General features: G+C 45.0%; 1 protein-coding gene across 2 annotated transcripts in view; it reads right to left on the bottom strand.

Annotated features, from left to right (window-relative positions):
- The window catches only part of EDARADD (EDAR associated death domain), an 88,722-nt gene that overhangs the window by 50,269 nt on the left and 17,055 nt on the right, over window positions 1–21,398 (bottom strand). For both annotated transcript variants that reach the window (XM_023216201.2, XM_023216202.2), the window contains exons 3-4: window positions 18,662–18,701; window positions 5,035–5,093 (exon numbers count right to left, since the gene is read on the bottom strand). In XM_023216201.2, coding sequence (XP_023071969.1) covers window positions 5,035–5,093; window positions 18,662–18,701 — 99 coding nt within the window. The remainder of the gene's footprint in view (window positions 1–5,034; window positions 5,094–18,661; window positions 18,702–21,398) is intronic.

Below are 21,398 nucleotides of genomic sequence, written 5' to 3' on the forward strand. Positions count from 1 at the left end.
GAGATCACACCACTGCATTCCAGCCTGGGAGACAGAGTAAGATTCCATTTCAAAAAAAATAAAAAATAAAGAAAAGAAAAATTGCAAAAACACTCATAACATTTTAAGAAAGTTTACAGATTAGTGTTGGGCTGCATTCAAAGCTGTCCTGGGCCACATATGGCCTGCAGGCCACGGGTTGGACAAGCTTGGGCTATACCATTCCACCTACTAGAAGGGCTCTGGCTCCGGCCCTCAGACTCGCATCCTAGAATCTATTTCTGTGTCAGATGGGCCTACCATGCTGCCATATGACATCATCATGACCGTGACATCATCATGGCCATGCAGCAATAGGATGGCAAAACCATGGAGCAAAGTGGATAAAATGTTTCTGAATTATTAAACAACAAAAGCAGGATATAGAACAACATCAAATTATTTGCAGGGTTTTTTGTTTGTTTTTGATTTTTGAAACGGAGTTTCACTCTGTGGCCTAGGCTGGAGTACAGTGGCGCAATATCGGCTCACCACAACCTCCACCTCCTGGGTTCAAGCGATGATCCTGCCTCAGCCTCCAGAGTAGCTGGGATAACAGGCACCCGCCACCACGCCCGGCTAATTTTTGTATTTTTAGTAGAGACAGGGTTTCTGTTTCCCCATGTTGGCCAGGCTGGTCTCAAACTCTTAACCTCAGGTGGTCTGCCTGCCTCGGCCTCCCAAAGTGCTGGGATTATAGGCATGACCCACTGCGCCCAGGCTTATTTGCAGTTTTTATAATTATACATACAAAAATGTACAAAGGAATACAACGAAGTGACAAAAATAGTTGTATTCAAGTTGTGAAATGGGCAATGTGCCTTTCATTGATCTAGAATCTAAATTTTATTTAGTATGCTTTTTAAAGTAACCCTTTTATTTTAGAACCATTTTAGATTTATAGAAAATTTGAGAAGACAGTGTAAAGAATTCCTATATATATATATATCCTACCGCCGGTTTCTCTTATTATGAACATCTTACATTAGTGGAATATGTTTGTCGCAAGTAAATGAGCCAATAACTTAATGATACTGTAGTTTCTTCCTCTTTTTTTGAGAGAGAGTCTTGCTCTGTCACCCATGCTGGAGTGCAGTAGCAAAATCACAGCTCACTGCAGCTTCAGCCTCCCAGGCTCAAGCCGAGCATGATCTCAGCTCACTGCAACCTTCCCCTCCTGAGTCCATGCCATTCTCCTGCCTCAGCCACCCAAATAACTGGGATTACAGGCGCCCACCATCATGCCCGGCTAATGTTTGTATTTTTAGTAGGGACGGGGTTTCACCATGTTGGCCAGGCTGGTCTAGAACTCCTGATCTCAGGTGATCTGCCCACTTTGCCCGCCCAAAGTGCTGGGATTACAGGCATGAGCCACCGAGCCGGTCTGTAGTTTCTTAATGTAGTTTCTAAAACTAAAAAAACTTGTTTTGTAACCCAAATAAACAACAAAGAAGACAATGTCATTCTTTTCATAACTTCTAACTCCAACTTAGTACCCTAATATTTATTATTTTTCTTATTTTTGTTTTATTACCTTAGATTCCTCTTGGCATGGATTCTTGGCTACAAATTGGAACCAATTTTTTTTTTTTTTTTTTTTTTTTTTGGTAACAGGGTCTGGGTCTGTCTCCCAGGCTGGAGTGCAGTGGCACGATTTCCGCTCCCTGAAACCTCTGCTTCCCAGGTTTAAGCAATCCTCTCACCTCAGCCTCCTGAGCAGCTGGGACCACAGGTGTGGTTAATTTTTGTATTTTCTGTAGATTTGAGATTTTGCCATGTTGCCCAGGCTGGTCTCAAACTCCTGGGCTCAAGTGATCTGCCCACCTTGGCTTCCCAAAGTGCTGGGATTACAGGTGTGCGCCTCCATACCCAGCTGGAACAAATTTTTGCTTTACCTTCATTTGCCACACGCTTGTGCATGTAGTTAAAGTAATTAAAACTTTATTGATTGATAAAGGTCCTAGGAAATGTTTTCCTTAATGTAAAGTATGGAAATCGTTTACACATCTGAGCCTTACGCACATCCAAGAATCAAACTGTGTGTGTACTGCCTCTCCAACAAGTCTACAAGGTCTGCCTGGGGTCTCATCTTCCACCTCCTCCTCCTGTATTTTTTATGTCCAAGAATACCCAGTTCAGATTGGTCTTAGAGTATATCCTCAATAAATACCAGTTGTAATAAGTTGTAGAAGTTGAATAGTTCTAGTAGATGGGGTATTGATTTTAAATTACTGAAAGTACAGAGTTCTTTCTGAAACTCTACTTGAGATGTCAGACCTTAATGTTTTGTTTTGTTTAAGAGACAGGTCTTGCTATGTTGCCAGACTAGCCTCAAACTCCAGCTCTCAAGCGATCCTCCCACCTCAGCCTCCTGAGTAGCTGGGATCGCAGGCATGTGCAACCATGCCTGGCTTACACTTTAATTTTTGACACTAGGACACTACTATGTTTTTCCTCAGCATTATTCAAAAAAGGAAGCTAAAATTAATCCTTAGTAGAAGTAGATTTTAGTTCTTAAATTACAAAAATCACTAAAAAGGCAGATAATAATTATTCTAAAGAACATACTTCCAGCTTGCTTTTGTTTGTTTGTTTGTTTGTTTATTTATTTATTGATTTTAAGACAGAGTCTCACTCTGTCACCTAGGCTGGAGTGCAGTGGCACAATCTTGGCTGACTGCAACCTCCACCTCCTGGTTCAAGCAATTCTCCCGCCTCAGCCTCGCAAGTAGTTGGGATTACAGGCGCCTGCCACTGCACCCTGCTAATTATTGTAGTGTTAGTAGAGACAGGGTTTCACCATCTTGGCCAGGCTGGTCTTGAACTCCTGACCTCGTGATCCACCTGCCTCGACCCCTCAAAGTGCTGGGATTATAGGCGTGAGCCACCGAGCTCGGCCTCCAGCTTGCTTTTAATGTCTGAACTATAGAATGGAGTGTGGGTTGTTTTCTTCTTTTAAATGTTTCTCCCTGGTGAAGTTTCTTTGTTCTAACTGCCAAGTTCATTTCAAAGAATCCTTCTGAGCATCTAGCAGTTAAAACAAATCCTATAGATTATACAAGGAAACAGTCAACGGAAGCAGCCAGCTGCTTGTAGTACTACTTTTTATAGGACAAGAAGACATTTTGTTTTAAAACAGAACTTTAAAAATCTCAAAGAGGTCATGCCCCTATTTTTTTAGTTGATAAATATATTTTCACCTTTTAGGATAGTATTTACTTGATATAGCCAAAATTATAACACTGAAATTAGGGAAAATGCTGAACAGTGTGCTAACATATATTCTGTACCTCATCTTAAGTGGTTTTGGAAAATCCCTAAAAGTAAAGTACATGAAAAACTTAGCATTCTTTTATCTTCAAGGAAGTCTACATGCTACCAAAAAAATTTGAGGAGCAAAACTTTGTTTAAAAATTAGGATTATGAGAAGAACAACTTTATACTTTCAGTTTACTAAACTAGTTTAAATTCGGTAAGTACAGAAGCCTATTATTAGATTGTAATTTCAAGGAAAATGTTGAGTATCAGGAGTAAAGTGAAGTCTGATATTCACAATTAATGGCTGAAGATTCCCCAAAACAAAGTTAAAAGTAGCACCACTGACCATTTTCAAGAGAGTTATGTGTTTTAATTTAAATTGCTTATTTTATCAACTATTGTGTAACTTCTCTTTATTACAGAGGTGATTTGACTACCCAACAATGTTACTATTAAAGACTTTAGTACAGACTGATGTTTTTAAAGCAAGACTAGGCAAAACTTGTTACAAATTAACTTGATGTTATATATAGAAGGAGCAGAACTGAATCAGCCTATTTGAGGCAAGACATGCCTTTGAGATACTGAATGCTGTAAATATAGTTAAGCAACTCTGCTAATGAGCTTTGGGAGAGAACAGAGGTGGCTTGGACAGTACAAGAAGTAACTGACCAAGGAAATCCCCAGAAAGATGTATATCAAAAGGTGGAACAGTGGAATGACAGGCAATTCTCAATTTTCTGTATGTACTTTTTTGCACAATCTGAACTTTAACATGATGAACATTTGGCCAGGTGCAGTGGCTCACGCCTGTAATACCAGCACTTTGGGAGGCCTAGGTGGACAGATCACTTGAGGCCAAGAGTTTGAGACTAGCCTGGCCAACATGGCAAAACCCCATCTCTACTAAAAATACAAAAAAAAAAAAAATTAGCTGGGTGTGGTGGTGGGCACCTGTAGTCCCAGTTACTCGGGAGGCAAAGGCAGGAGAATCGTGTGAACCTGGGAGGTGGAGCTTGCAGCGAGCTGAGATCACACCACTGCACTCCAGCCTGGGTGACAGAGCGAGACTCCTTCTCAAAAAAAAAAAGAAAATTAGCCGGGCATGGTGGCACACACCTGTAATCTCAGTTACTCAGGAGGCTGAGGCACGAGAATCTCTTGAACCCAGGAGGCAGAGATTACAGTGAGCTGAGATCGCACCACTGCACTCCAGCCTGGACAACAGACTGAGACTCTGTCTCAAAAAAAAAAAAAAAAATTAAAAATTAAAAAATAACATTCTTTTATAATCATAACACAATAAACGTATTTCCTTTTTGTAAAAAGATAATAGAAATAATATGTTAAAGTTTGACATCTGATATCTAAAAAAATTAAAGTTTTATAAAGCATTACAAAAGTGTTATATTAGAGTATCTAGTTTTGTTGTGTCTTAAAGAATTTGCCCATCCACAGAGTGCCGACTGCATTAGAAAGAAAGCAGCTCTCCTTTCTAACTCACCAGCATTGATTTTCTGTTGCTGGCATGTAGGTAAGTATTTCAAAGAATGAATGAAAGCTACAATATTTATTAGAAGTAAAAAAGTTCAAAAGATATGCTGCCTTACTGGGATGCTTAGAGACCATTTGCGAACCCTGTATATGATCTAGATATCCTGTTTTTCATTTTTTATTTGTAAAGCTCTATAATTCTCAAAAAATTTTAGGTGGATTATCATGTACCTAAGGGTAAAATATAGCTGAAATTATTCTTACCTGATTTTTCATATCTGAATTTGGTGGGCAGTTCAAAGTAATTGTATCACATTCTTCAGCTAGGAGAAAAAAAAGAAAGAGAGAGAAAGAAAGAAACAAAGTGTGATTTTAAAAAGCACACACTCCATGGTGTAAGACCTAAAATTAAGGCTCAGTGTCACATGCTGCCTTGGCACCTGGTAAAATCAGAAGGGCTGGACTACAAATTCCTCTCCAAACTCTGCTCTTAAGGATGAGATCCCCCGCTAAACAATGCTCCTTATCAAGAAATTAGGCACAATTCCTGCTTATTTTTTATTTTTATTTTTAAAATAAGAGACAGAGGCGGGCAAATCACCTGAGGTCAGGAGCTCGAGACCAGCCTGACCAATATGGTGAAACCCTGTCTCTAGTAAAAACACAAAATTAGCCAGGCGTGGTGGCGCATGCCTGTAATCCCAGCTGCTTGGGAGGCTGAGGCAGGAGAATCGCTTGAACCCAGGAGGCAAAGGTTGCAGTGAGCTGAGATCGTGCCACTGCACTCCAGCCTGGACAACAAGAGCAAAACTCCAACTCAAAAAAAATAAAAGTAAGAGACAGAGGGTCTCACTCTGTCATCCAGGCTGGAGTGCAGCTCACAGTAACTTGGAGCTCCTGGGCTCATGTGATCCTCCCACCTCAGCCTCCCAAATGTCTGGGCAGATAGGCATGTGCCACCACACCCAGCGAAGGAAGATACAGGGTCTCACTGTGTTGTCCATGCTGGTGTTGAACTCCTGGCCTCAACTGATCCTCCTGTCTTGGCCTCCCAAAGTGTTGGGACTACTAGCGTGAGCCACTGTGACTGCCCCCTGCTTATCTTTGGGCAGTGGGTTTCAGTTTCCTGCCAACCTGTGGAATTATTCCAACAGGCTGATCATGTCCTCCCATAGGAACCAGTAGGCAGCCCACCCTTTCGATGCCACAATATTTGCCTCACACAGCCCAGGGTTTTTCTCTCTGCTCTCTGGTACAACATCTGTGTCTCCCTGCGTGGCTCTGCGTGGCTCTGCGTGATGGGCAGTGTCCTCCTCCCCAGGGCTGTCAGTATATGTGACTCATAAACTGCTGCTGATCTTGTCTCTCCAGTGTTGGGTGTGTGTGTTTGTCCATCCCCATAATCCTAGAGCAGGGGTGAGGAGAAGGTGATCAAAACAACTGGAGTGATAGCCAGGAGTGGTGGCTCATGCCTGTAATGACAGCTACTCAGGAGGCTGAGGCAGGAGGATCACTTGAGACAGGAGTTTGAGGGCAGCCTGGGCAACACAGTGAGACCCAATCTCAAAAAAATTAAAAATTAGCCAGGCATGGTGGTGTGTGCCTGTAGTCCCAGCTACTTGGGAGGCTGAGAAGGGAGGATCGCTTGAGCCCAGGAGTTCAAGCCTGCAGTGAGCTCTGATCATGCCACTGCACTCCAGCCTGGGGGACAGAATGAGACCCTGTCTCAAAAAAAAAAAAAAAAAAAAAAGACAAGGAAAAAAAAAAAGAAACAACTGGCATAATGAACAGGATGACCCAAACACAATCAAGGATATTTGGTCAGATTTCATTAATTGCTCTCGGCTAACCAACTTCACTAATACCATGCAGGCTGCCTGGGATGGAATCCACGATGACGGAAGATTTGCATTCTGGCCTATGCAATGCTGTGTTGTCTTTGTTGATTGTTTGCTATCTCATCCCAAGATGAAAACTGTTGTGAACTGACTGGACCCCAGTGCTGTCAGGTTGGGCCTGTGTTTGGCAGGTGGTCTCTTGAGGCTGCCATCTGTAAAGACGGTGGTAGCACAGCCCCCTAACCGGTTGCTGCTTAAGTCCCACTTACCGAGGGATAGGTGCAAGCTCTCTTAGCAACACAACTAGCTTGGTGACCATCACTGGCCACTTGGGGCAGCTGTACAGACACTGTTTGTAAATACACATCCCCAGGTCAGCCGTGGGGATGGTCCTTTGCAGACAGAGGTTTGCAGGAAGGAAGGAGAGAGACCAGGGAGTTCCCCAGGGGTGTTTCCCTGGTGCCCTGGTTGCTGTTAAGGCCGAGGGCATGACCCTATCCCCTCAGCTGCTGCTTCCCTTGCTGCTGCCCATGTGTTCTCCTGACCCCCAGGGGCACCGAGGTGCACAGCCATGGCGGTCTGTGGCCCAGGTGCTAACGAAGAAAGAAAAGGGGAGAAAGTATTTGGTACTCAACTGCTCTCTTGGCACACAGCCCCTGGCAAGCGCACCCAGCTGTGCTCAGCGCTGCTGCTTCCAACACGCCAAAGAGCTCATCTTGCCATAGTGGGTTTAATGTCCCCACCTGGGCCACAGACGAAACCACCTGACTGGATGAGGACCCCATCCCCAGGGAGACCGACTGGCATTCCCTGGAGGAAGAGGTGGCTGCATGCGACGGGGTCCACCTGGCTCCCAACCCTGTGCTCATAACCTCCCAGATGGTCCCTGTCACAGATGATCATATGGAGACAAAAACTGAAAGCCAAAACTTTTTGTGGCTAGAAATCCAAAATATTCTGAGGGCATTTGTACAAGAGAGAAAAAATATCCCTAAACAGATTAATTAAAGAAAACCCTCATGGCAGAAAAGACAAAGCCGTAGCAGAGTCCCTCCACCTCTGGGTTACAGGCCAGCACTCTTCCATTGGGCTGGACCACGCTGCAGCTTATGTCCCTATTGCCACAAAGATCCTGATCCTCAGAGTTGTAGGGGAAACTCCTGGTAGCCCCGGGGCACAGTAAAAGGGTTAATTCACCCTGACATAAGCCCACGATTTTTAAACTACATGAGAGCAACCACTGCCACAGGGAAGGCCCCACCCCTGATTATACTGATTTGCGGTTCTTCGGGGGAAGAAATGTATCAATATGAGCAGAGTAGAGAAGACTGCCCCTGCCAAAAGTATATCCAGTGACCATGAAAAGGGAATGAAAGAAAGATAAAAAGAAACCTGGACACAAAGGAGAAGACAGGCCGGGTGTGGTGGCTCACACCTGTAATCCCAGCACTTTGGAAGGCTAAAATGGGAGTGGCTTGAGGGCCCAGAGTTCAAGGTCAGCCCAGGCAACACAGCAAGACCCTATCTCTACAAAAAAATTTAAAACTTAGGTGGGCCTGGTGTCACATGCCTATTGCCCCAGCCACTTGGGAGACTGAGGGGGGAGGATCACTTGACTCCCAGAGGTCAGGGCTGCAGTGATCCAGCCCTGAGTGACAGAGCAACGTCCTGTCTCCTTAAAAAAAAAAAAAGAAAAAGAAAAAGAAAGAAAAGAAGATGCTTCATGGTGGATTACTACAATTTTATTTTATTTATTTATTTTTTGAGATGGAGTCTTGCTCTGTCACCCAGGCCGGAGTGCAGAGGCATGATCTCAGCTCACTGCAAGCTCCATTTCCCAGGTTCAAGTGATTCTCCTGCCCCAGCCTCCCAAGAAGCTAGGATTACAGGTGCCCACCACCATGCCCAGCTAATTTTTGTATTTTCAGTAGAGACAGGGTTTCACCACGTTGTCTAGGCTGGTCTTGAACTCCTCACCTCAGGTGATCTCCCCACCTCAGCCTCCCAAAGTGCTGGGATTACAGGCATGAGCCACCGCATCCAGCCGGATTACCACACTTTTATTGCTGTGGTCCCATCCCTTAAGGCTTCCATACCCCATGCCCAATATGACTGGAAAACACCGACTCCATCCAATTAGTGACCAGAAAATATTTTGCTATTACAGGTTTGCCTGAAATGTTCTGTTCAGTGCCTATCACAATAGTCTCTCAGTCAAAGTTTGCCTTCATCTGCAAAGGGACACACTACATCTTCACAAGGCACCGATGGGGCCTTTCAAGAGCCTGGTCATCACACACAGGCTTTGTAGGCAAGATCTAACTGCATCCCCCTTTCTCAGCCTCATGAGTGTGATGACATTACATGGATGAGATCCTCCCCTGAGGACATTCTCACTTGACATTCTCATGCGGGCCACGCAGTACAGTACTCACAACAATGCTCACGGAAAGAGATGGGCCACTGCCCCCACACACAGTGCAAGGCCCTGCCACTGTGGTGAAATTTCTAAAAATTACTTGGTAACCTAAGGGCTGCTCCCACGCAGACACTGTCAATAAAGAGCTATTGACCCTTTCTGCACCCACAATGTGAATACAAGTCTAGTATTTTTTTAGTTCTTTTTCGGGTTCTGGTGGCAACATATTTCTCATTTACAAATTTAGTCTCGTTGATGCCAGTATTTGCAAGTCAGCTCAATGTAAATTTGAGCCCCTCTAACAAAAGTCTACAGCAGGCAGTCCCATTAGGACCCCCAGAGATTTCTGCACCGCAGGGGCTTCAGCAACCTCCTCCCATTCCCCCTGAAGTCTCTGGACCACCCATGACAGCTGAAAGTTGTCCACAGGCTTTTGGCGCAAGAAACTGCCCTCCTAGGCTCTGTTCTATACATTATTAGAGCCGCAACTGCTAGCTGCATACTGGGCTCTCTTGGAAATAGAGGCTGTCATTAAACCCTAGCTGTGCCCCTCCACGCTGCGCTGTCCATTATGCCTTGGGTATGGAAGCAAAACCCTGCAAGCTCCGCATGGTTACCAAGGCCTCCTTGATACAGGATGGAGCCAAATCCGGGCCCTCTGGCATATTCCATCTGCAGGAAGGGGTGGCGTCCCCCGTCCCTCACCAGAGCCCGTGGTGCTGGAAAAAGTCACCCCTCTTGCAGACTCCTAGGTTATTTGGGGAGCCCCTTCAAAGCAACTGGGTGAAGAGCAATGGGAATTTGTAGACTTTACAGATGACATCACCCCATCATACACGATGAAGCTCAGTGGACAGCTGCTGCTTTCCATCCCTTAACCAGCATACCCCTGATAAAGGAGGGACCCAAGGTTAGCAAAACTGGTCAAACTTCAGGCAGTCATCTTATGGCTGGATGTCCTGGCCAACAAATTGCCCCATCTGTGCAGTTTTTATAAACTCTTGGACCATTGCCTAAGAGTTGCATCCTTTGCGGTAAGGAACTCTCAGAATCTCTTGCTTCAAATACACCCAAACTATAAATCAAAGAAACAGATGTCCCTACGTACAGCAAGGCCACAATACAAGGCTTCAGTAGAACATTTCCGGTCCCCCTTGGAGTCCCACATATTACCGATAGTGAACAAGACACTCATTTTTCTTCTGAGAATATACAATGCCGGGTTCTTAAGCCATTCAATGAAACTTCCACCTCCCTCTCTCATCAGGCAGCAGGTTCGACTGAGAGGCATAATGAAATCTTCGAGGAACTCCTATGTAAGTTACTGGGTGTCACGACTGCCATAGGCCTTAATGAATCTAAATCCACAACCTCTGGGGACACATATTCCCTACTCAACCGCCTTTACCATCGGGGGACACCTCTAAAGTTCATGTTTTTGGTGACAGTCTCACCATGTGGCCCTCTCCCTCCTGGTCAAGTGCCTTCCTTGCTTCTTAGTGGGGCACTTCTATTTCCTAGAAGTCTCAGCCATCATCAAGGTTTAAATTTATGCCAAGGCATCCGGGGGTGAACTGCTGTATAAGACCTAACATTGAGGCTCAATTTATGTGATGCCCTGACACTGGTAGAACTGGGAAGGGTTCACACTTGTAAGCCCAGCACTTTGGGAGGCCAGGGTGGTGGATCATTTGAGGTTAGGAGTTTGAGACCAGCCTGGCTAACATGGTGAAACCCCATCTTTAATAAAAATACAAAATTTAACTGGGGGTGGTGGCTCACGCCTGGAATCCCAGCACTTTGGGAGGCCAGGGTGGGTGGATCATTTGAGGTTAGGAGTTCGAGATCAGCCTGGCTAACATGGTGAAACCCCATCTTTACTAAAAATACAAAACTTAACCAGGTGTGGTGGCTCATGCCTGGAATCCCAGCACTTTGGGGGGCCAGGGCAGGTGGGTCATTTGAGGTTAGGAGTTGGAGACCAGCCTGGCTAACATAGTGAAATCTCATCTTTATTAAAAATATAAAACTTAACCAGGAATGGTGGCTCACACCTGGAATCCCAGTACTTTGGGAGGCCAGGGCGGGTGGATCATTTGAGGTTAGGAGTTGGAGACCAGCCTGGTCAACATGGTGAAACCCCATCTTTATTAAAAATACAAAACTTAACCGGGCGTGGTTGCTCACACCTGTAATCCCAGCACTTTGGGAGGCCAAGGCGGGTGGATCATCTGAGGTCAGGAGTTGGAGACCAGCCTGGCCAACATGGTGAAACCCCATCTTTACTAAAAATACAAAACTTAACCGGGCGTGGTGGTAGGCACCTGTAATCCCAGCGACAGAGGAGGCTGAGGCAGGAGAATTGCTTGAACCCAGGAGGCGGAGGTTGCAGTGAGCCGAGATCGTGCCACCACACTCCAGGCTGGGCGACAGAGTGAGATTTCATCTCAAAAAAAAAAAAAAAAAAGAACTGGGAAGGTCCTGAATGGCCTAACCACAAGTTCCCCTTGCCACTCTGCTCCCATGGAGACAGTCCCCTAGCCAAACAATGCCCCTTACCAAGGGGCCCAGGCACAGTCCTTGTTCTCTTTCTGTAAAGGGCTTCATTTCCCCCGACTCCATGGACTTACTCAAACAAGTCAATCACATCCTCCATGACAACCAGGAGGCACCCCACCCTCTTAATACTATAAAGACTGTCTGACAGGCCCTGGTTGTTTGCTCTGCTCTTAAGTGCGACCCCCCTGTGGCCCTGCGTGATGCACAGTGTCCTCCTCTCCCAGGCTGAGTATACATGACTCATAAATTCCTGTCGATCTCATCTGTTCAGTGTTGAGTGTCGTGTGTTTGGCCATCCCTGTAACCCTAAGATGGAATCCCTCCCTCACTAACAGGGTGAAGAGGAGACAATCAAAACACATTCTCCCCTGGTGGGTCGCGGTGGCTCACGCCTGTAATCCCAGCACTTTGGGAGGCTGAGGCAGGTGGATCACCTGAGGTCAGGCGTTCGAGACCAGCCTGGCCAACATGGTGAAACCACATCTCTACTGAAAATACAAAAATTAGCTGGGTGTGTTGGTGCATGCCTGCAATCTCATGAACTCCAGCCTAGGAGACAGAGGGAGACTCCATCTCAAAAACAAACAAAAAAAAATCCCCTGATTAACAACATGATATCAAATTCCACTGTATTCATTCGTCTGTCATTTTACTAAGCCTTTCAGACAGTAGAGAGTGGGATTATACTTGTCCCAACAGCTCACCCTCCTAAAGGTCAAACCTAAACCATTTTGGTTCTCTTGTTCAAGTTCACGTTGCCAGCAAAAAGCAAAGGAACTTAAAACTCATGTTAAACATTTAACATCTTTCCATATGAATTGCTAGGAAGCAACTTCCATTCCAAAGTTGTGTTAACTTCACAGTTTTCCTACCAATGGTGAAGATGGTACAAAACAGCTTAAAAACTCATTTTGTTCCATCAGATTCTAATCTTTAGTCACAGAATTCAAGGCCATACTCTAAACTTTAAAGTTGGCAGAAATATATTATAAAAGAAATTTTAGCACCATGTAAAATTTTAAAGTTATTTAGCCTTAAATACAGAACCATTTAACTCAGGGTTGAAAAGTCAGGATGAAGTGAGGGATTGATTGATTAAGCCATTTGTTTTTTACATTCATTAGCAGTCTTTTTTATTTGATGTGTTTATTTATTTTGAAACAGAGTCTCACCTCATTGCCCAGGCTGGAGTGCAGTGGCATGATTTCAGCTCACTGCAATCTCTGCCTCCCAGGTTCAAGCGATTCTCCTGCCTCAGCCACTCCAGTATCTGGGATTACAGGTGCATGCCACCACACCTGACTAATTTTATTTTTGTATTTTGAGTAGAGACGGGCTATCGCCATGTTGACCAGGCCGGTCTGGAACTCCTGGCCTCAAGTAATCCCCCCACCTTGGCCTCCCAAAGCTCTGGATTACAGGCATGAGTCACCGTGCATGCATTAGCATTCATTCACCTATTATGTGCTGAGCTGCTAGATTGGTTCAAATAAGAGACCATGTGTATTCATTGTCTCACACACAGTTCTGACTGGAATAAAAGACTTTCTTTTCATAATAGTATGATCTGAGAAACTGAAGCGAAAAGTGTGGTCTTTGCCTAAGGCTGTGTATGTTATCTTTTTACAGCTAGAGCGGTTGCCATCTGACCCAGGCTTGGGTCCCTCTCAGCTCTCCTGCCTCTCAATCAGAGTGCTGGGCTTTCCCCCAGACCTCCTTAGTTGGAATCTCCAGGGGTCCACAAGTCTGCATTGTTGGCAAGCATCCCCACATTCTGATGCACACTGAAGGGTCATTCATCACAGCCCAATGTAATAAGCATGTGACTTCAATCACAGTCATTCCCACAATGTCAAAATTATTAACCCAGATTTCTTTAAAGTGTTTTTTTTTCTCAATACGAGAAGTTGAGTTTTTTGTTCTGTTTTAGTTTTTTTTTTGTTGAGATGGGGACTCACTGTTACCCAGGCTGTAGTGCAGTGGCGCAGTTATAGCTATAGCTCACTGCAGCCTCGAACTCCCAGGCTCAAACGATCCTCCAGCCTCAACCTCCCATGTAGCTGGACTATAGGTGTGCACCACTACACTCATCTAATTAATTTTTTTTTTTTGTATAGATAGGAGTCTCACTATGTTGCCCAGGCTGGTCTCAAACTCCTAGTCCCAAGTGGTCCTCCTGCCTCAGCCTCCTGAGACACTGGGAAAGAATTTGAATTTAATAGCAACTTTTCTCAGGTGGTTTTCCAAATGCTCCCATGGTCATAGTCCTCTCCCTCCCCTCTATCCTCTTATACATAAAAGATTAAAAAATGTTTTGGAGAGTTGTTTCCATTGTATTCTTGCCATAACTGGGAGGGGAGGGCACACTGATTTTTGGTTTACTGTAACAGAAGATTCCCAAGAGGGTCTCTGTCAACGCTTGGGGGACAGGGGCAGGGAGTGTATTTATTGGACAAGCAGGATGAGAACACACAGCACACCATGCAGGCGGGAGGATGCAGAGTTTCCCGTGAGAACAGGGACAGCTCTTCCCATGGCATCACTATCAATCCGTGAGGTAGGAAATCATATCAAATACAACATATTGGCTTCCTAGTTTTAGGACAGACATTTCTACTTTTGAATTAGTTAGTGATTTCCTGGTACTTGTTTATTTTCTCTTCACGTGTTCAAACTGAACTACTCCTTCATAGTTAATTAGATTGTTAATGTAATGAACAATGTTAATTACACTGCTCTAAAAGGCACCCCCAAACAGCATCTATGCTTAAGTTCAAGTCCTCAAACTTCTTAAGGTAGCATTAGTCTACCTTACTTCGGTGGGCTCAGTGGCTCACGTCTGTAATCCCAGAACTTTGGGAGGCCAAGGTGGGTGGATTGCTTGAGTTCAGGAGTTCGAGACTAGCCTGGCCAACATGGTGAAACCTCCTTTCTACTAAAAAATACAAAAATTGGCTGGGTGTGGTGGTGGGCGTCTGTAGTCCCAGCTACTTAGGAGGCTGAGGTGAGAGAATTGCTTGAGCCTGGGAGGCAGAGGTTGCAGTGAGTTGAGATCATTGCCACTGCACTCCAGCCTGGGTGACAGAGCAAGACTCAGAAAAAAAAAAAGAGGCCGGTGCGGTGGCTCACGCCTGTAATCCCAGCACTTTGGGAGGCCAAGGCAGGTGGATCACGAAGTAAGGAGATCAAAACCATCCTGACTAACACAGTGAAACCCCGTCTCTAATAAAAATACAAAAAATTAGCTGGGCTTGGTGGCCGGCGCCTGTAGTTCCAGCTACTTGGCACGCTGAGGCAGGAGAATGGTGTGAACCCAGGAGGCGGAGCTTGCAGTGAGCTGAGATCACACCACTGCACTCCAGCCTGGGTAACAGAGCAAGACTCCATCTCAAAAAAAAAAGAAAAGAAAAGTCTACCTTAATTCTCCTTTAACTTCTAAATACACTATAATATTTTTTGAACGATCAAAGAAAAGAGCAAGGACACGAGAGGAAATGAAGATGATAAAATCTTGTTAGAGTCGTGTATTTAAGTGTAATTTTCTCCCATTATGAACAGTGGCTCAAAATTCAAAATTCCTTTTTCAAACACATTTTTCTCTCGAAAATGTCAACAGTCACATTCCCTTCAGAACAATCAAGCAGCAGCTTCTATGAGATACTGGGAATCATGTGATGGAAAGTAAACCTCAGTCTCACCAGTTCTTAGTACCCGCAGACTCACAGAATGGCCATCAGAAAAGAGCCCCAAACAAAATGAACCCCCGAAAACTGTAAAATCAGGGGGTGACTGCTTGAGATGGAAGATCTGCATTTATGCCCAATGAGAAAACAGATATAATTTATGTTAACACATTTCACCTCAAAAACAGATGCTGATCACTGAAATTACACTAGATTTCCACAGCTGATTATTAAACCACACTATTCAAAACCAATCTATTCTGGCCACTGTTAAAGGTTTATACTCTCTGTGAATAATGTAGGAAGATGCTAGCAGTATGAAAGAGATTTTGTGAAACTGTTAACGCTAATTACAAATGATGCTTCTAGTAAATAAAGCCGGCCTCCTTAGAACTCACTTAAATGTTGGCGTCCTAGTCTTTCCTTTATAGAATTAAATTACAATTGCTTTTAAGTCTATAAATCAGTCTCTTCGTTAATTCACGTGGATTTTTCTTTCCCTAAAAACAATTTATTTATTTATTTATTAGACAGGGTCTCATTCTGTCACCCAGGCTGGGGTGCAGCCCAGGAGGTTCATGCCTCACTGCAGCCTCAACCTCCCAGGCTCAGGTGATCCATCCACCCCAGCTTTCCTGGTAGCTGGGATTACAGGCACGTCACCATGCCTGGCTAATTTTTTATAGTTTTTGGATAGATGGGGTTTCGCCATGTTGCCCAGTCTGGTCTTGAACTCCTGGAGTCAAGTGTGAGCCATGGCACCCAGCCATAAACAACTTGAATCAGAAAACTACCACAATGTCTAATGATAGTATTGGTCCCACTAGCGACATCAAAGAAAAATATTAGCAGACATCAAATTGTTATATTGTTGAGTGCAAATGCGGGAGTAAGTTTTTAAACTTCTAGACATGGTTCATTTACTTATAAAACGATGTATGTATTTGGAAATAAGAAATTATGCACTTAATCATAATGTTCACTCCAATCTGTTCCTTGATCTAAGAAAAAAATACTATTCAGCATGAATAAGGACAAAGGAAAGACCTAGGGTATGGTTTTCACATTCATGTTACTTATAAATTCATTAAGGTTTTGCAGAACTCAAATTCTAGGAGAAATCTGATGATACAATTACTGTATTATCAGGTTGCTAGGCAACAATCTTTTTCTTTCAAAACAGGAAATCCACTTAAGAGTGACAAAAAAAGATATTGAGCCTGATGGAACCATGACATTCAATGCTAGGGCCACTGCAGCTCCGTCTTTTTCTGACAGTTTCACTTTGCCACTCTGACTGAAAGCTTGATTTTTTCACACTTCTTCAGCTGGATTTCCCTGCACCCCTGTCTGGTGCTCACAAGTGCCAGGCACCATTCTCGATTTATTTCATTGAATTCTCACCAGCACCCTGGGAGGTGGACAGTAACCTTGTCCTTCCTGCTGCGCTGAGGAGGAAACAGAGACCCTGAGACCTGAAGCCACTTGCTGAGGCCACTCACAGCCTTTTTGGACAGAAAAGAAAGGACACTCTAATGGAGTCATTTCAGGGAGCAGGGAGAAGAGTCTGGGATAGTAGGGGGAGAAGAGGAGGAGAGCTTTGGCCAAACTCTGGACAGGTTGGCCCTGGGGATCTCCCTACGATTATCCACTACCATGAGAACTGCTGGGGAGACCTATGTTAGTGCGTGCTGGGCAGGCCTACCCCTCCATGGTGACCAGGATGCCCGGTGCCCCTGCCATCTCTGAAACTAGTCAGATCTGATTGTCCCAACCTCACCCCATCCCACCCCTCGTCTCTGGGTTGTCAGCAGACTACAAGGTAGAGGCACCACTGTGACAACCAGCAGCCTGGCCTCCATAACGGAACACAGGGCCCAGGTGAGGTGGGTGGCTCCCACCTGTAATCCCAGTACTTTGGGAGGCTGAGGCAGGTGGATCACCTGAAGTCAGGAGTTCAAGACCAGCTTAACCAACATGGTGAAACCCTACCTCTACTAAAAATACAAAATTAGCCGGGTGTGGTGGTGGGCACCTATAATCCCAGCTACTTGGAAGGCTAAGGGAGGAGAATCGCTTGAACCTGGGAGGCGGAGGTTGCAGGAGTCGAGATGGTGCCACTGCACTTCAACCTGGGCAACAAGAGTGAAACTCTGTCTCAAAAAAAAAAGGAACAGAGCCCTGCTGACCACCCAGCAGGAGGGGTTATGGAAGGCTAGTGTCTAGCCACCCCTAGGGTCTGCACCATGCCTAAAGCATAAGTGTATGGGTTATCAAAGATAGCACTTTTAGTTTGCTTTTGGGCCGAACAAGCATCCCTCACCCCTTTGTCTAGCCACAGAACATTCTTTCCTAGACAAAGTGGCTTGGGCAAAATCCACTGTGTGACCCTCCTCCTTGACCCCATCTCAAGGCTCAGACCTGGCCAATGTCTTCCATCCTCCCGATGACAACAGCTGATTTAAGGATGACCACATGACCTGAACTGCCCCAGTCACAATCAGCTCTCAAACTGTGCTATCCGTGCTGGCGGAAAGGCTCCCTCTTCCTCCACCGCCTTGAGAACACCATCTAAAGCAGGAGGCGCTAGGAATCACCTTTCCCTCCACGGGGGTGGGGGTGGGGGAAGTATCCCGCCCAAGAATGGAGCCAACATGGAACAAGACAGATGAGACGGAGAGACTCAACCTGACAGCCTCATTTAGATGCTTGGATTCAGCAGGGCCCAAAGACCCCAAAGTCAGTGAGTTCCCACTTTTTTTTTTTTTTTGAGATGGAGTTTCGCTCTTGCTGGCCAGACTGGAGTGCAGTGGTGCAATCTTGGCTCACTGCAACCTCCGCCTCCCGGGTTCAAGCGATTCTCCTGCCTCAGCCTCCCGAGTAGCTGGGATTACTGGCGCCTGCCACCACACCCAGCTAATTTTTGTATTTTTAATAGAGGCGGGGCTTCACCATGTTTACCAGGCTGGTCTCGAACTCCTGACCTCAGGCAATCCACCCGCCTTGGCCTCCCAAAGTGCAGGGATTACAAGTGTGAGCCACTGCACCTGGCCAGTTCCCACTTTTGAAACAAATTAGTGTTAGATTTCTCTCCCTTTGCAACCCAGAGTCCCGACTATCTTCATTGGATTCCTGTTAAAAACACCACAGGAATTTAATGCATAATGTGTTATGGAATAATTTACATTTTTTAATAAGAAAATTCATTTCTATTGCAAGGTTAAAAGATATGATTTTAAAAAAGAAAAAAGAACTAATTTCTGAGATAATCATGTCACAAGTCACGAGCTAATCTATGGGCATGTTTCTGCTTTACAATTTTAAATAATGAAAAATTACGTCACAATATTAAAATAATCACACGTTCAAGTAGTTATTTTAACCGTACATACCTTTAGGGAGTTCCGTATCTTGAATGGGATATTTGTCTGACTGTAGAAACCAACAAAAGAGGAGAGTTATTTTTAAATGCCATATAAGATCAAAGTGAAAAAAGAGCTTTGTCTTGGGAAAGTTATGACTTCGATTAAAAACTTGAACAGGTTTAGCCTCAAACTTATCAACTAGCCTCATCCATTGATTGTATTTATTCTCAGCTGACAGGAATGAAAGCAAGGTTGACAAGAGGTTAATGCTGGAATATGAAACAGAATAAGCTTTCCAAATTTCCACAGCTTGGACCACAAAACTACACTTCCTCTCTTTTCTGCAGTGCTAGCCTCCAGCAGTTTACCACTGAGGAGCATTTGTTGTCATGAATTCTGGGGACAGATGCCTTTCTCTCACCGTTTCTGCAACAGTCATTGGTCATGCGTTCTGGGCAGTACTCATCTATTGCAGAGGTCTGGCCTGGGTTGACTGAGACAGGATGACTCAAAAGATCCTTTTCTTACTGACTGCACAAAGCTCTAAAAATCAGTAATTATGCAAAATTCAGCACAGTTCCTCAATGTATCAGTTGAGAGTAATACTGTTACAGGAATTCAAAATAGCAAATGGTCTCACAATCACATATATTTCTTTTCGTTTATTCATACTTCCATGCAGATATCTAAAGTTCTGGCAACTTATTTCAGACTAAACAATGTAGCCATTTCTGAAAACGTCCATAAGAGGAATGAAAAGGAGCCTAATTTCCCAACCCTGTCCCCTGACCCCTGCTCGGCTCCCAGCTCCACTCAGCCCCCGTCCTTCAGCCTGAACAAAATTACACCTCAACAATTTCCTGTAGGTCTCACCCATGTCTTCCTCTGAGAGAGGAGAGAAAGAAAGAAATGGAGAATCGAGGGTTTTGTTTTAAATGCCTTTCCTTGGAGTTTCTTTGGAGCTGGGCAATAAAGTTTCAGAACTTCTAGAAGCCTCCAACCTCAACCTCTCCTAACAAAAATAAATTAGTAAATAAAAGTTAATCACAAAGAATAGTCCTATGGTACTACCCCAGATCAAATTAGTTCTCATCATTCCACTCCCAAGACTGTGGAACACAAATCTGTACTAGAACATTTATCACTCTGTTTTAAAAAGAGGCTGGGCACGGTGGCTCATGCCTGTAATCCCAGCACTTTGGGAGGCAGAGGCAGGCGGATCACCTGAGGTCAGAAGTTCGAGATCAACCTGGCCAACATGGTGAAACCCTATCTCTACTAAAAATACAAAGATTAGCTGGGCATGGTGGCTGGTGCCTGTAATCCCAGCTGCTCAGGAGGCTGAGGCACGAGAATTGCTTGAACCCGGGAGGCGGAGGTTGCAGTGAACTGAGATCGTGCCATCGCACTCCAGCCTATGGAACAGAGCAAGAGCTGGTCTCAAACAAACAAACAAAGAAAAAAAAAAGGTACTTGTCTATTTCCTCAGATAGACTGAGTTTTTCCAGAGATGGAACTACAATCTGTGCATCCCCAGATTGTAACATAGTTTTAAGCAAACATCCACTGAAAGTCTGCATGGAAGACCACACAAGCCGCTTGCAGCAAGTGCAGAGCTCCTAGAGAGACTGACACTGGAGCTGGGCCTAGAGAATGGCCAAGAATTGGATGAACTGAGAAGCAGCAGCAAAGTAGTTGCAGGTGGCAGGCATGGCAGGAGCAGGGACCAGGTGGCTGGAAGAGCTGAGGGTATAGAACTGAAACAGTTTGTTGGAGGTGGACAGAGGAAGGTGGGATTAGATGAGAAACGATGGACCCAGTTTCCAAGAAAGACCAAGAAAGATAAGCAAAGGGATTTAGGTGGGATGCCCCTCTAGGTTCTCAGGAAACTTGCTACCTGCTTTGCACCAACTTTGCATAAGGGAAGATGGTCAACACAGTCTTGCAAGAAGTCAGACAAGCAGGCAATGACAATTCTCTGAGAGAGCAAATAGGGATTGGGGTACGGAAAAGGGAGCACGTGAAGGTCCCAAGGCAAAGATGGCTTCGTAGATCAGGGGAACACTTGAAGTGAGATGGGAAGCAGCACAGCAGTTCATTAGGTAAGGATGCAGGGAGACTTTCCTTGCCAGAGGGAACAGCATTATTGCTACCCTGGGAGGGTGGAAGAAGGGCATGGCGTATTAAGAAGCACCACACAGCCACACAGGGCTGGGTCATCAGGTGAGCACCGGATGCCGAGGTAAGGCCGTGGAGGACCTCATCTCCCACGTCAAGGGGTATATACTAAATCCTGTACCCAGCAGGAATGCCGCGGGTTGGATTCTGTCTCCCAAACCAGATGTGTTGAAGTCCTCACCCCCAGTTCCTCAGAATATGACTTTATTTGCAAATAGGATAGTTGTAGAGGTAATTAGTTAAGTTATGAAGAAGGCAGTCCCGTGACCCAATATGATCAGTATCTTTAAAAGAAGAGATGAGGGCAGGGCGCGGTGGCTCACGCCTGTAATCCCAGTACTTTGGGAGGCCAAGGCGGGCAGGATCACCTGAGATCAGGAGTGTGAGACCAGCCTGGCCAACATGGTGAAACCCCATCTCTATGAAAAATACAAAAAATTAGCCAGGCCTGGTGGCGGGCACCTGTAATCCCAGCTACTTGGGAGGCTGAGGCAGGAGAATCACTTGAACCTGGGAGGCGGAGGTTGCAGTGAGCTGTTGTACATTGCACTCCAGCGTAGGCGACAAGAGCAAAACTCAATCTCAA

The sequence above is a fragment of the Piliocolobus tephrosceles genome, chromosome 1 (genome assembly GCF_002776525.5).
Source record: "Piliocolobus tephrosceles isolate RC106 chromosome 1, ASM277652v3, whole genome shotgun sequence".
Lineage (NCBI taxonomy): Eukaryota > Metazoa > Chordata > Mammalia > Primates > Cercopithecidae > Piliocolobus > Piliocolobus tephrosceles.